At 35.6% G+C, this 14,009-nt stretch overlaps 1 protein-coding gene across 3 annotated transcripts in view; it reads left to right on the forward strand.

Annotated features, from left to right (window-relative positions):
- The window catches only part of Brcc3 (BRCA1/BRCA2-containing complex subunit 3), a 34,921-nt gene that overhangs the window by 986 nt on the left and 19,926 nt on the right, over positions 1-14,009 (forward strand). For 2 of the 3 annotated variants that reach the window (XM_038317111.2, XM_038317113.2), the window contains 4 exons: positions 654-708; positions 5,466-5,585; positions 13,235-13,322; positions 13,763-13,851. In XM_038317111.2, coding sequence (XP_038173039.1) covers positions 654-708; positions 5,466-5,585; positions 13,235-13,322; positions 13,763-13,851 — 352 coding nt within the window. The remainder of the gene's footprint in view (positions 1-653; positions 709-5,465; positions 5,586-13,234; positions 13,323-13,762; positions 13,852-14,009) is intronic. The other variant, XM_038317112.2, reaches the window with a different exon arrangement.

A 14,009-nucleotide genomic window follows, 5' to 3' on the forward strand; every position in this document is an offset into this window, starting at 1 on the left:
ATGTTCATTTTAACCTTAAATCATAGCATGACTTTTATTTGAGATATTTATGCTCCCATGTGGAAAATTCTGGCTGAAGGAACCAACATCGTAAGCAAACCTATCAAAGTTCTTATAAGTAGAATTTTGTTGGAGCTCCAGGAGCCCAATAGGTTACTGCATGCAAGGTACCTGGATAGAACTTTGTTAACTGAAATAATATACTTGACTTTAGTTCTATTGCTTTCCATTTTCTTGCTTTGTGTTTTACATTCTCTGTTCTCTGAAATGTCAGAGATATGCCAGTAACTTTCACTGTAGCACATAATGTCCACACATTGAGAGGCTTTTCCCTTGTGGATCCATTCCTCCATCTAAATCGTCAGTGGATTTCAGTCCTATTGCACCTTACCTCCTATGAGCCTTAGAGGTTCCTAGTAACTTGAAAGCTTGAGAGATGGTAAAACCTTTGGGTCCCCTTTGTTTAAACTGCAAAGTATAGGTTATTGTTTATCAAGCCCACTCCTTAAAACCTGGAATCTACTCTGTTCCGCTTCCCTCCTCTTTTGTTTCAGCTAAGGTTGCATTGCAAAAACTGTTTATCTTATTTTTCCTTGACTCCTTTTTCTATTCCAAACCCCAGTTTCCCCCCTTTTCTAATCTATCTCCAATAGGAGTGACTCCAAATTTACATACACTGGAATTGAAATGCGCACAGTTGCAGAAAAGGTATGTATGATAAAATTTTGCATGATAGAAATTTGCAGTTGGGGAGGAATTTCTGCAGTCTGTTTGATTATTTCAGGCAGGACATTAATCCACTCTGAAATTGTGCAGCATGTTTTTTGTTCTACTCAAATCAGATGAAAATTCTCACTAGAATATAACCTAATTTCTATTCTTTGTAGAAACTTTACTTGACTACCAGTAATAATCTGATCAGCATTACTCTGTTCCTGTTTTCTAGCCTTTTTCCCACTTTCCTTAAGACTTTGAGGTTTGATTCATATTCTTGTTACCTTTTCTCCTGAGTGTACACTCCCACCCCACTTTTCCTGCCATTTTCTAATTGTATAAAACCAGCTAGGTTTTCCTTCAATATATCAGAGCCCAATGATTCTGTAAACTACAATATAAATAGTTTCTTATGCTTTCTCCAAGCTATTAGGCCAAGCATCTACTTATCTTTTTTTTTTTTTTTTTTTTTTGGTTTTTCGAGACAGGATTTCTCTGCAGTTTTTTTTTTTTTTTTTTTTTTTAGAGCCTGGCCTGGAACTAGCTCTTGTAGACCAGGCTGGCCTTGAACTCACAGAGATCCGCCTGCCTCTGCCTCCCGAGTGCTGGGATTAAAGGCGTGCGCCACCACCGCCCGGCTCTACTTATTATCTTTATTACAAACTCTTTCACCATAACCACTTAAACCGTCTTTCTTCCTGTGTTAAAGTTTTCTAGAGGAACAGAAGCAATAGAATTGGGATCTATTTCTTTCCCTCTCTATGATATTTGTTATGAAGGGCATTTTATAGGATTTGTTACCCAACTGGGGACTGGTGGTCCAACATTGGCTTTCTGCTTGCTGGAGAGTGGAATAATTCAGTTCAGAGCAAAGAGAACAAATGATGCAGTCCCAATCCAGGCCTGGAAGCTCCCTGGACTGTAGCTGATGTGCATCTCCATTAGATGGCTGGAGGCTCTGGAGTCTTGTGGCCATGAGTGATGGTGACGGTACTACATGCTCTAGCTCAGGAAGGATGAAGCTAGGCTGCCCTGGCAGGCTTTCTCTTCTTTAATTCTGCCTGGGCTCCCAGACTACTGCATGGAAAATCCACACCCAGGGAGAAACCTTCCCCCTTAGTCTCCTAGAAATCCGGAAATCCGTCCTCTCTGACAATGATGCTGGAACAGACATACCAGAAGTGAGCTTCCCTAATTCTACTCTAGACGTCTGTCAATCCAGCCACGTTGACAACCCAGATTAACCAAAACACTTCTTTTATTTAAAAAATGTCACGGGCTGGAGGGATGGCTCCATGGTTAAGATCACTAGCTGCTCTTCCAGAGGTCCTGATTTCAATTCCTATCACCCACATGGTGGCTTACTACCATCACCTATGGGATCTGATGCCTTCTTCTGGTACACAAATATGCATGGAAGAAAAAAAAAACCATATACGTAAAGTACATAAATAACTCTTTAAGAAAAGTCACATTAGACTACAAATACTATACTTAAGTCACCATCATTTTCAAAAAAAAAGAAAACCTACTTATTAGTTCTATATATTCCTTTAATCATTACTCTTTTGTAAAGTTTTTTCTTGATTTTAGTATGTCTGTATACCAATATTTATAGCTCTTATTAGCAGCATATAAAAGTCTAGTCTGATAATCTCTTTATTTGGAGTTTGCTATTTTTTAGTAGTTACTAATATATATGAGTTACAGTTGCCATTCTTTTGCTTTCTGTTTAATCTACCTTTTTATTTTTAATTACTCTTTTTCTCTTTTTTGTCTTTTTTGTTAATCAAATAAAGTTTATTATTCTATTTTGATCCTCCATTTATTATAATAGTCTTTTATGTTTTAGTGGTTATCCTACATAATAAAATATGTATTCCTCATTACATGTTATAGCTTAATACAGCTATTTTTTACCATGTCTTCAATAATCCAACTTTATTATATCTTAACAAATTCACTGTAAGTTGAAAATATCATATATATATGTATATATATGTATATACATATATGTATATACAATATAATATATTGTACCCAAGTGTACAATATACCTAAAGTACGAAGCATCCTAGCACACTGCAGTATCCATTGTTTATCTTCATGATTGTATGGCTTACTGAAAGCTGCAGCTCAGCTTTGCAAAAGTCTATTATGTTACATGTTTATCAACAGTCCAGGAGAAGATTTAAACTTAAAGTACAATTTCTGCTGAATGTATACTATATCCCCATCAATGTAAAGTTTAAAAATCCTTTATTGAATAATCATAAGTTGGGGAGTATTTGTACTAAAACTTAAAAACTTTTTTATTTTAATTCATATCCATCTGCCTTTTGGATTATTGTCATACATTTTAATTCTATATGTATGTTAAGCTTTATTTAACATGGCTATTACTTTTTTGTACATTCTGTATTCATGTGTTTATACAAATATTTTTATGGCACTTAATCATTTCTTCATTTTTTGGAATTACCTGCCTGAAGAACTGTAGCATTTCTGTCCTAATAATAAATTCCCTCCATTAGGCATCTGAAGACATCTTTATTTTGTCTGCAGTTTAAAGGATACATTCTTTGATTCTAGAATTCTTGGTTTGCATGTATTTTATTGTAGTTCTCTAAGATGTAATCTTTGGGTTTTCATAGATCCTATTGAAAATTCAGTCATATGTCTCATTATTCTTTGAGAGGGGATGCATCTGTCTTTGCTCCTAATTTTATTTTTTGTCTACTCTATGCCCACCACACATTGTACTAGTTGCTGGTAAGAAAATCATGAATGAAATATGGCCCCTGCTTTTGAGAAACTTGTATTCTAGTACGGGAGAAAAGTGTGAAAATAGAGTACCATGTGTGTTCTACCAGAAATAAGTACATATCTATTATGAAAGAATACATGTGAAGGGAAAATGGTTAGATATTTATAGTATGGTCAGGAACTTATTATGAAAGAGCTTACCAAGTGAAAGTATTTACACAGAAGGGAGAGTGTGTGAAAAGCCACTGACCCATAAAATAGGAACACATTTATGGGAACTCTAAGTAACTGAATAAAGCAAAAGCATAACAGACTTCTGAGATATAAGCTTTCGAGCTATCTGTGTTGTGTTTTCAATAAGTCATAAAGCCAGGAGGCTCACACCTGTAATCTTAGCACTCAAAAGGGAAGGCAAAGGATCATTGCAAGTTTCAGGCTAACCTAAGCTACATAGTAAGTTGCAGGCCATCTTGGACTATAGAGTGAGACCTTGTCAAACAGCTACAACAAAAAGAATATGTTATTCCTTCAATAACGTTTTATTTATTAAAAGAATAGTCAGTATTTGTTATGCAATTGATACCTTGTTTTGATATTTGTCTATTCAGTATAGTTATTCATACCAAAATGCTAACTTTTAGCAATATTCACATTTTCTTTAATAAATAAGTACAGCAAAAGGATGAAAATAATGTTACTATACAGGTATATTTTACTTAGTTCTAAGTTTTAAAGTTGTCAATATTTAAGAAATGTTGAGATATTTCACATTTTCACCCTCCTCCTTTTTTGTATTAAGCATTTTAATTATAGTGGGTATCATATTTATGGCTCATTTTAAATCAGATTTGACATTTTAAGAGCTGTGCCTAATGGATTTTATATTGTACAGTAGGGAGAGCATAGCTTATATCAAAAAAAATCCTCTCAGATTTTATCTTTGTCTTTCCACTTCTGTCATTGAAAGCCAACCACCCCACCCCTAATCAAACTTGAAACATTTCACTGCTCCTTATGTCTTCTTTGTTTATTTTCTACCTTTAACTCTAGACTATTCTAAATGTGTACACCTCTCTTGATTTAGGCCCAGACTTCTGGCCCCAGTCTCCATACTTTTTTGTTACCTCAGAAAATTTTGTTGTCTCAGTTTGAGCCTAAGCTTAAATACTACCAGAAGAATATGGCCGTGTTTAATTTCTTTCCAATTCATCTTGATATCCACTACATGATATTAGAAACTTTGTACATGCTTTTATTCTGTATTTTCTTAGCCTTCCTATCTTCCAGCCCACCTTGAGCTCTGCAACTACATCACTTAATCAATGTGTTTCCCAAACATTTTACTCACACTTTACCTCTTCTGTAGCTCATATACCCACTTGGCAGTTGCAAGAATTCTATATGTCCACACACAGCAATCAAAAAATACATACATTTGCCTACCTTCTCTATGAATAATTTTTTCTAATGTAAGTTACTCTTCTGATTTCCTCACATTGATTTTTCTCCATTATTTTTGTGATTTCATGTATAATACTTTTTCCTCAACCATATTATTAGCATTTGAACACTTTTATATTCTTTCATATGATAATGCATTTTGTACATCTTAGATGATTATTCAAAAAGTATATCCTTGATCTGAATATTCTGAAAAAAATATATATATATGTATATATATCTTGATTGGGATATCATGCATTGATACAGGCAGGAATATCAGGAGTTCAAGTCCAGCCCCAGCCACACAACATGTTGGAGGCCAAGCTGAACTATGTGAAACTCTGACTTAGAAATACTATATGTATATTTATATATATACACATATATAACATGGCATCATTAATAACAAAAGCATCAATTTTCAAAACTGAAATTCTGTACTGCTACTTTAATAAAATGTAATCCTATAATTACAGAAAATTGGAGAGAGAAGTATAATTGACCAGAGAGAGAAATAACCTTTTCTTTGAATTTTTCTTTAGATGGATACCATCAGAATTGTTCACATCCATTCTGTCATTATCTTGCGACGTTCTGACAAGAGAAAGGACCGTGTAGAAATTTCTCCAGAGCAGCTGTCTGCAGCCTCAACAGAGGCAGAAATATCCTTACTAATACATTAGATGCTTTGTGTTTTGTGGGGCTTCTGGGCCACACAGATGCGATGACTATAGTCATCTTACTTTAGGTGGCTTCATAAATTTTCTCCTTGGTAAATGTTCCCTGGTTTTCATATTGACTCTTTAGGTATAATTATTTGGTTAGTCATTCTTACCCCCTTTTTCTCTCTCTGTCTCTGTCTCTCTCTCATGTGTGTGTGTCTATATTTGGGTACTATTTCTTTTCTTTTAAACACTTTTTACCTTTAACAATTTTTACTTTGCCAAGTAGGAAGTTTCCATATGATATTTTTCTACATGCTTACATTCAGTTGACTCTACCTCCACTCCCTCTACTCCACCATCTCCCTACCTCTACCCCTACTTAAATCTGTCCTCAGTATTTTCTTTCTGCTTATACATGTGTTCTATTGCCCTCCCCATTGTGCTTCCTGAAAGCCCTATTCCTGCCCCTCATGGGCCTCTTTGTGGTTTCCTCATATCTACACACATTTATTCCTACAAAAATATACATATATAAAAATTAAAAGCTAGGATTCACATATGAAAAAAAACTTATGCCTTATAACATGTGTCTTTCTGGATCTTGGCTACTTCACTCAATATATTTTCTAACTTCACCACAATTTAGTTATTCATATATTAGTTGATGGCATCTAGGCTGCTTTCATTTCCTTGATGTGAATGGAGCAGCAATGATCATGAATCTGGAAGTATCTCAGTAGTAGGCTATGAGGTTTTTGAAATATATAGCTGGGTCCTATGGTAGTTATATTTGAGTTATGTGTTTGAGGAGACTTCCTGCTGATTTCCATTGCCATGGTATCAGTTTATACTCCCACGAATAGTTCCTTTTCCCCTATAACCTTGCCAACATTTTTTGTCATTTGTTTTCTTTTTTTAATTAAGTTTTTTATGTATATGAATGTTTTGATTGCACGTATATATGTGCACTATGTGTGTGCCTGGTGCCTGCAGAGGTCAAAGGGCATTAGATTCCCTGAACTGGAGTTACAGATAAATGACTATGAGTCATCAAGTAGGTGCTGGGAACTAAACCTGAATCTTCTGCAAGAACACTCTTAAACACTGAGCCATCTATCCAGGCCTGTTACTTGCTTACTGACTGGGTTCTAAGTTCTGGGGATGAAATTCAAGGCCTTGTACTTAAAATGCAAGTACCTTGTAAACTGAGCTATCTCCTCATCCCAGGTTAATCAGAATTTCATTTCTTTCTGTTTCTTTTATTAGAAGAAATAAATTTTGAACAGTCATGCTTACAAATATCAACAAGACCCAGAGTAAAACACCGTAACAGTGAGCTCTATAGGCAGTTTCTTTTGCTTCCCATCATACTTTCTATGCATTGACTCCATTCCTTCTTGCTCTTCCAGTTTTCCTAATTTCTAGGTTATCTTGGTTCCTATCCCTGAAAAGATTAGTTTGTGAATTGTTCCCTCAGAAAAATGCAATGAAGAGAACTGAACACGTTATTCCATTTTAAAGATAACCAAAGAATGATTTGTTTCCTGTAGTCTGAATTCCATACTTTATCTGTGGCAAGTTAACTTTATATTAGTGCCTCTCTCTAGTGGTTTATTGTTAAACTAGATTAAGTTAATCTTTTTCTGGTTCTATCTGTACATAAGACTGGATAAAATAAATTTTAAAATACTTTTTATACTTTTTATTTGGGAATTTTTAAGAGAAGGTCTTATTCTGTAGCCTAGTCTGGTCTGGCTTCCACTTCCTGAGTGCTGGGATTGCAGATAGCTGTCATAACAACTAGCTTCTTTGTATACTTTTCAAAGTTTATTCTATGCATGTATACTACTTATATTTAAATTTTACTTTTTTGGGTTTGTTTTCTGTAGGTCCACTTTGATTTTTGTTTGTTTGTTTGTTTTGTTTTGTTTATTTTTGAGTCAAGGTCTCTCTGTGTAATAGCTATGTCTGTCCTGGGACTCACTTTGTAGACCAGGCTGGCCTTGAACTCACAGAAATGGGCCTGCCTCTGCCTCCTGAGTGTTGGGATTAAAGGCCTGTATCACCACCTCCTGGCTTATAGCTTCATTTTGTAATAAATTGTTAATGTTGAATTTAGCATATATCTGTGTTAACAGTTCATTGGAAGTCAATAACAAAATATGCACTTTGTAAAAGTATCTTTGTTTTTTAAATTAATTATTTAATTTAAATTTAATTAATTAATTTATTTTGCTTTTTTGAGACAGAGTTCTCTGGCTGTCTTTGGAACTCATTCTGTAGAAAAGACTGTCCTTGAACTCAAAAACCTACCTACCTTTGCCTCCCAAGGGCTGGGACTTAAAATGTAAGACACCACCAGCTAGCCCAACAATATTTTATTACTTGGAGTATAGTCTCCCAGTCAGACAGGAAATGAAAAAGCAATAATGTTAATGTTACTTTCTTTTTCTTTTGTCTATATTTTAGGATTTAAAGTTTTTTATATGCATTTAGAGTATTTTGATGATATCTCATCAAGTTTTTTCTATTAAATTTTATGTTTTATAACACTTTGAAATATAAGTAAGATAGAATATTCTAGTTTATATGCAACCTCTTAAAATAGGTTTTTCACAAAGATCCACCTGCCTCTGCCTCCCAAGTGCTGGGATTAAAGGCGTGTGCCACCACTGCCCGGCCTGCTCTATAAGAGCTAGTTCCAGGAGATGCTCCAAAGCTACAGAGAAACCTGTCTCGAAAAACCAAAACAAAAAAGGTTTTTCAAAGATCTTGGATTGATTACATATAAAAATATATTCCTTTGCTAGTCACATGTAATCTCATATTCAGGTATATTTATGTTTTGTGCATTTACATTGCTTTTGAACCAATCTTTAGCTTATAGTAGAACTTTTGCACAGATTTCTTAAGTATTTAAGAAATTAAATAAATTAGTCATGAAAATTGCTACTATAGCTTTTTAAAAAGTTGTATTTTGTTTTTACTTTAAGCTGTAAATGTTCCACATGTGTGCCTGGTGCCTAAGGAGGCCAGAAGAGGGTGACAGATCCCCTGGAACTGGAGTTTATGAATCTGAGTCCTCTGGAAAAGCAGCCAGGTCTCTTAACCACTGAGACATCTCTTCAATCCCTCCTATACCTTTTTTTTAATCTTTTTATACATTTTCTTTTCATCATAAAATCTCATTTTTTAGGACATTGATAGATTTTATTTTGTTTTGTTTTTCTTTTTTTTTTTTTTTTTTTTTTTTTTTTTTTTTTTTGAGACAGGGTGTCTCTGTATAACAGCACTGGCTGTCCTGGAACTCACTCTGTAGACTAGACTGGCCTTGAACTCACAGAGATCTGCCTGCCTCTGCCTCCTGAGTGCTGGAATTAAGGCGTGCAGCACCACCACTTTGCTCACATTGATAGATTTTTTTTTCTTTTGGTTTTTTGAGACAGGGTTTCTCTGTAGTTTTGGAGCCTGTCCTGGAACTAGCTCTTGTAGACCAGGCTGGCCTCGAACTCACAGAGATCCACCTGCCTCTGCCTCCCGAGTGCTGGGATTAGAGGCGTGCGCCACCTCTGCCCAGCCTAATTGATAGATTTTTATCTTGGCAATATCATCACTGCTGCTTTCCTGATGTAACAGTCAAACATTACAGGGTTTCTGAATACACAGTAGTCACTCTGCTATATCAGTTGGAGCACTGAAATCTTATAGCATTGATAGTCATCATTTCTTGATATTTAAATTTCAGGGCCATCTTCTTTGCCACTTCTAAGGAATTTGTTAGAGTCTAAAGTATCTTTATTTATGTCAAAAATATAGTTTGCTTCATTTTACATCATGATATTTGGGGTTTTTTTGTGTGTGAAATACACTCCCTAAGAGTACCTTAGATACACATAAGAAAATGCTGCTCACATGATTTCATTTGTAATTCAACGTTCTTAAAATATGTATTTTATTATCTTATGTGTGGGTAAATAAGCCATTTGTGAGTGCAGGTGCCTGAAAAGTTCAGAAGACATCGCATCCCTTGAAGCTGGAGTTACAGGCAGTTGTGAATTGCCTGATGTCGATGCCAGGAACTAAATCTATATCTTCTGCAATTGTGGTATAGATTCTTAACCACTAAGCCATCTCTCCAGCTCCTAATGTAGCAACTTTGCCACCAGAAAGTGCAAGCCTTAACTGCCAATCAAAATCCTTTATTAGTATGGAAGAATTATCAACAGATTCTCCTAACATGGCCTACTTGATTTCATCTTCCCTATCTTTCAATCTTTGCATGGTTATTTATTGAAGAAATTATTCAATAATTCAATTGATCCAGTTGTTGAGATACTTCTGTATCAGATACATATTTTTTTTACCAACTAAAGCTTTGAAAACTTGGCTAAAATTTTCTAGAGTATCTGGGGCTGGAGAGATGGCTCAGAGGTTAAGAGCATTGCCTGTTTTTCCAAAGGTCCTGAGTTCAATTCCCAGCAACCACATGGTGGCTCACAACCATCTGTAATGGGGTCTGGTGCCCTCTTCTAGCCTGCAGGCAGACACACAAACAGAATATTGTATACATAATAAAATAAATAAATATTTTTTAAAAAAAAATTTCTAGAGTATCCACATATACATACATTCTGTTAAATCTCAAACAGTGTGATAATCTCTATAGAGAATACCCTGACTAGAAATGCTGTTAATCACTTTATGAAGAAAGCTGTCTGTCAGCTTGTAGAGCTACTACAAGGTTCCATTGCTCTGTGAAACTGGTGCTTTAGTGACATGACAGGTCCCCAAATGTCATGCCTCATCTAAATGATTCTTCTGTGTTTCAGTATTGCTAATCTGCCCAGGAAAATAATTTGTCAGCTAGGGTATAATGGCACATGCCTGTAATCCCAGTACTTAAAGGCAGAAACCAGCCTGTGGTATGTAGTGAGACTCTGTTTTAAAACTAAAATACTTTTATTTATTTCAACTTTAGTTTTTTTTTCATTGTTTGAGACATGTTCTGTCTTGCTATACAGACACATGAGCACTGGGTTCTAGGATGCTGTTGAGCAACTTGGAGAGCATCTGAGCCTTTTCAGGTTTAACTGTGTAGAGCAGAACAACTCTGAGTATAGGAAGTTTTCCTTATTCCTAACATAGGACCCTTCTAAGCACTCTGCCCCCTGCCTCCTAAAAGATGTCTTTCTACCTTGGCAGGGTATTGTAGGGGGAAACAACTGCTGGTCCCATCCTGTTTCTCAGGGCCAAGTAGTTACTTACCATCACCCTTGTAAGGGGCAGTTACTTTTTCTTGGGCCTCAGGTCCTTTCCTCACATACTTGTGTTCCTCTGTGCTTTGTGGAGTACTCAAGTGGAACCCACTGGATATATCTAGGGTTCTGTCTCTTTGAAGATGTTCTCTGCCTGAAAGCCACCAGACTTAATGATCCACTTAGGTTCTGGGTAGTCCACTTGGCCTGACTTTAGTGTACTGTTCCTCAGACTTAGTTGTATAAAATGTATTGTGTGTGTGTGTGTGTTTAATTTTATGTGTGGGGGTATTTTGCTTATATATGTGTGTGTGTGTGTGTGTGCCTGGTGCCCATGAAGCTAGAAAAAGGTATTGGATCTCCTGGAACTGAACTTACATGATGTGGGAGGGTCTTCTGTTTGAGGTGATTTCATTGGTTAATAAAGAAACTGCTTTGGCCCATTTGATAGGTCAGCCCTTAGGTAGGTGGAGTAGACAGAACAGGATGCTGGGAGTGAGGCAGATGCCTCTGGCAATCACCATGCCTCTCCTCTCTGAGACAGACGCAATGGAGCCAGCCACCAGGTCAGACATGCTGAATTTTTCCCCGGTAAGACACCACTCGTGGTGTTATACAGATTATTAAATATGGGTTAAAGCAAGATGTGAGAATTATCCAATAAAAGGCTGAAACTAATGGGTCAGGCAGTGTTTAAAAGAATACAGTTTCCGTGTAATTATTTCAGGGCATAAGCTAGCCAGGCGGCTGGGAGCCAGGCGGGACGAAAAGCAGGCCTGCCCACAGCTCCTCACTACATTTACAGATGGTTATAAGCTGCCATATGGATGCTTAGAATTGAATCTGGATTCTCTAGGAAGCAGCCAGTGCTCTAAACCACTAAACTATTTCTCCAGCCCTTCCTTACATAGTATGGGAGAAAAATCTTTGCTGACTATACTTCAGACAGGCAGTAAATATCTGGAATGTATACAGAAAACGCTGCCAATCAATATATGCACAATGAACATAGTAGACAGTGCATTCTTTTTAAAATTAAATGACTTTATTCCAATTAACTCACAAATAAAAACAGCTAGTTTAACCTAGCCACTCAGACAATTTCTGAGTCCCAAACTCTATACATCTTAATATAGTTACAATGGCCATTCTGAAGCAGTAATGCTTCACTTAAGTTGTTTTTATAACTTTCATTATTAATTAAATGGGTGTTTTGCCTGCATGCTTGACTATGCTCTATGTGCATGCAATGCCTTGGAGACCAGAATTCCCTGGTGCTGGAGTTAAAAATAGTTGTGAGCAGCTATGTGGGTGCTGGGAATTTAACCCAGATCTTCTGGAAGAGCAGCCAGTGCTCTTAACCTCCTTAATCCCTCAATTACTTTTTTATTCACTTATCTATACAAAAAGAAGAAACTATAACAGAGTTGAAACTAGGAAAAAATAGCATTCAATTCTTCACGATTCATGTTCTCAAAAGAATAAACCTCTGGGCACCTGGCATGCACATGGTACACATAATACATGCAAGTAAAACACAGAGATAAAATAAAAAAATCTTTTTAAAGTATTTAACATCCAGCCATCAAGGACATACAAATCAAAATTATGTTGTGATCCCATTTCATTTCAGTCAAAATGGCAATCATTTGGTTGTGTTTTAATATAGGTAGTTTTTAGGAAAACTAAGCATCATTTTACAAGACATGGGAACTGAACTGTGAACTTTGGCCTACAACCACTTTACTTGGCTCTTTTTAATATTTGACAGCCTACTATAGACATAAATTTAAAAAATTATTATGGCTTAAAGTCAGAGCACTTGCCTAGCATGTCTGTTCCATCCTACAATGTACACATATCAGTATATATGGTTCTCAACTTGTGTGTCATGACTGCGTTGGTGAACCTCTATTTCCAGAAATATTAACATTATGGTTCATAATAGAAAGGAAATTAGTTATGAAGTAGCAACGAAAATTATTTTATGGTGGGGGGGGGTTCACCACAACATGAGGAACTGTATTAAAGGATCACCATAGCATTAGGAAAGTTGTGAACCGCTGGACATAAATGTACACACATTTATTTCTTAAGTATTTTTTACTGGAAGTAGGAGTAGATGAAGATTCTCAATTTGAAAATATAAATGAATTTTGAAGATTTAAACAAGCTTTTTTGCAGAGAATGTAAAGATTTGAGTGAACAAACATTTGCACAATTGGAATAAGACAATAATAGAAATATGAATTATATTTAAAAAATGACTTTAAGTGAATAACATTGGAAATTCTGAGCATCAATCTTATTTCACCCTTAATTATGTATTTTGAGCTTTTATTATAAGCATCAGGTTTTTTTTTTATTTTGAAAATACCTTGACAAACATACAGGTTGGCTGAACTAACAGGTCGTCCCATGAGAGTTGTTGGCTGGTATCATTCTCACCCTCACATAACCGTTTGGCCTTCCCATGTTGGTAAGTGTTATAAGGTCACAGTGTTTGTTTATTTTCCTCAAATGAGTATTGTTTTTCCTCCATTACATAGCATGGTCATCAAAAGGGAAACTTAGAAGGCATTACTTCTAAGAAATTCTTTTGTTATTTCCAAAGCCTATCTTGTAGTCTAGAGAAAATCATGAAGTTTTAGGGATAGCTAATTTTTTTCTGTGCTACATTTTGTAACAGGGCCACTCAGGCTAAGCAGCCTAGAGTTACTATTTAATAGCAAACTTTTCATACTATTTCTCTAACTTGACAAAAATATGTTGACATTTATATATCATTACAATATATCTCTATTTTGCCTGTAGAATATGAGTGTTGATAAGGTAACTAATAATTAGTTCTTACTATTATCTCTAAATAAAATCTGTTAAGTATAGGTTATTAACAGAATATTTTTATTTATATTTCAGATGTTCGTACACAAGCCATGTACCAAATGATGGATCAAGGCTTTGTAGGACTTATATTTTCCTGTTTCATAGAAGACAAAAACACAAAGGTATTTTATGTATAAGTGTTTGTGTACATACACATTTGTGTGTGTGTGTGTTTATACACAGAGTAGATACAGATAGAGAAAAATCTCTTTTCATTTTTAATAGGTTGGTCAGGGAAGTTTTCAGTGGGAAGGGTTATCAAGTCAAGATTAGAAGTATG

The sequence above is a fragment of the Arvicola amphibius genome, chromosome X, assembly GCF_903992535.2.
Source record: "Arvicola amphibius chromosome X, mArvAmp1.2, whole genome shotgun sequence".
Lineage (NCBI taxonomy): Eukaryota > Metazoa > Chordata > Mammalia > Rodentia > Cricetidae > Arvicola > Arvicola amphibius.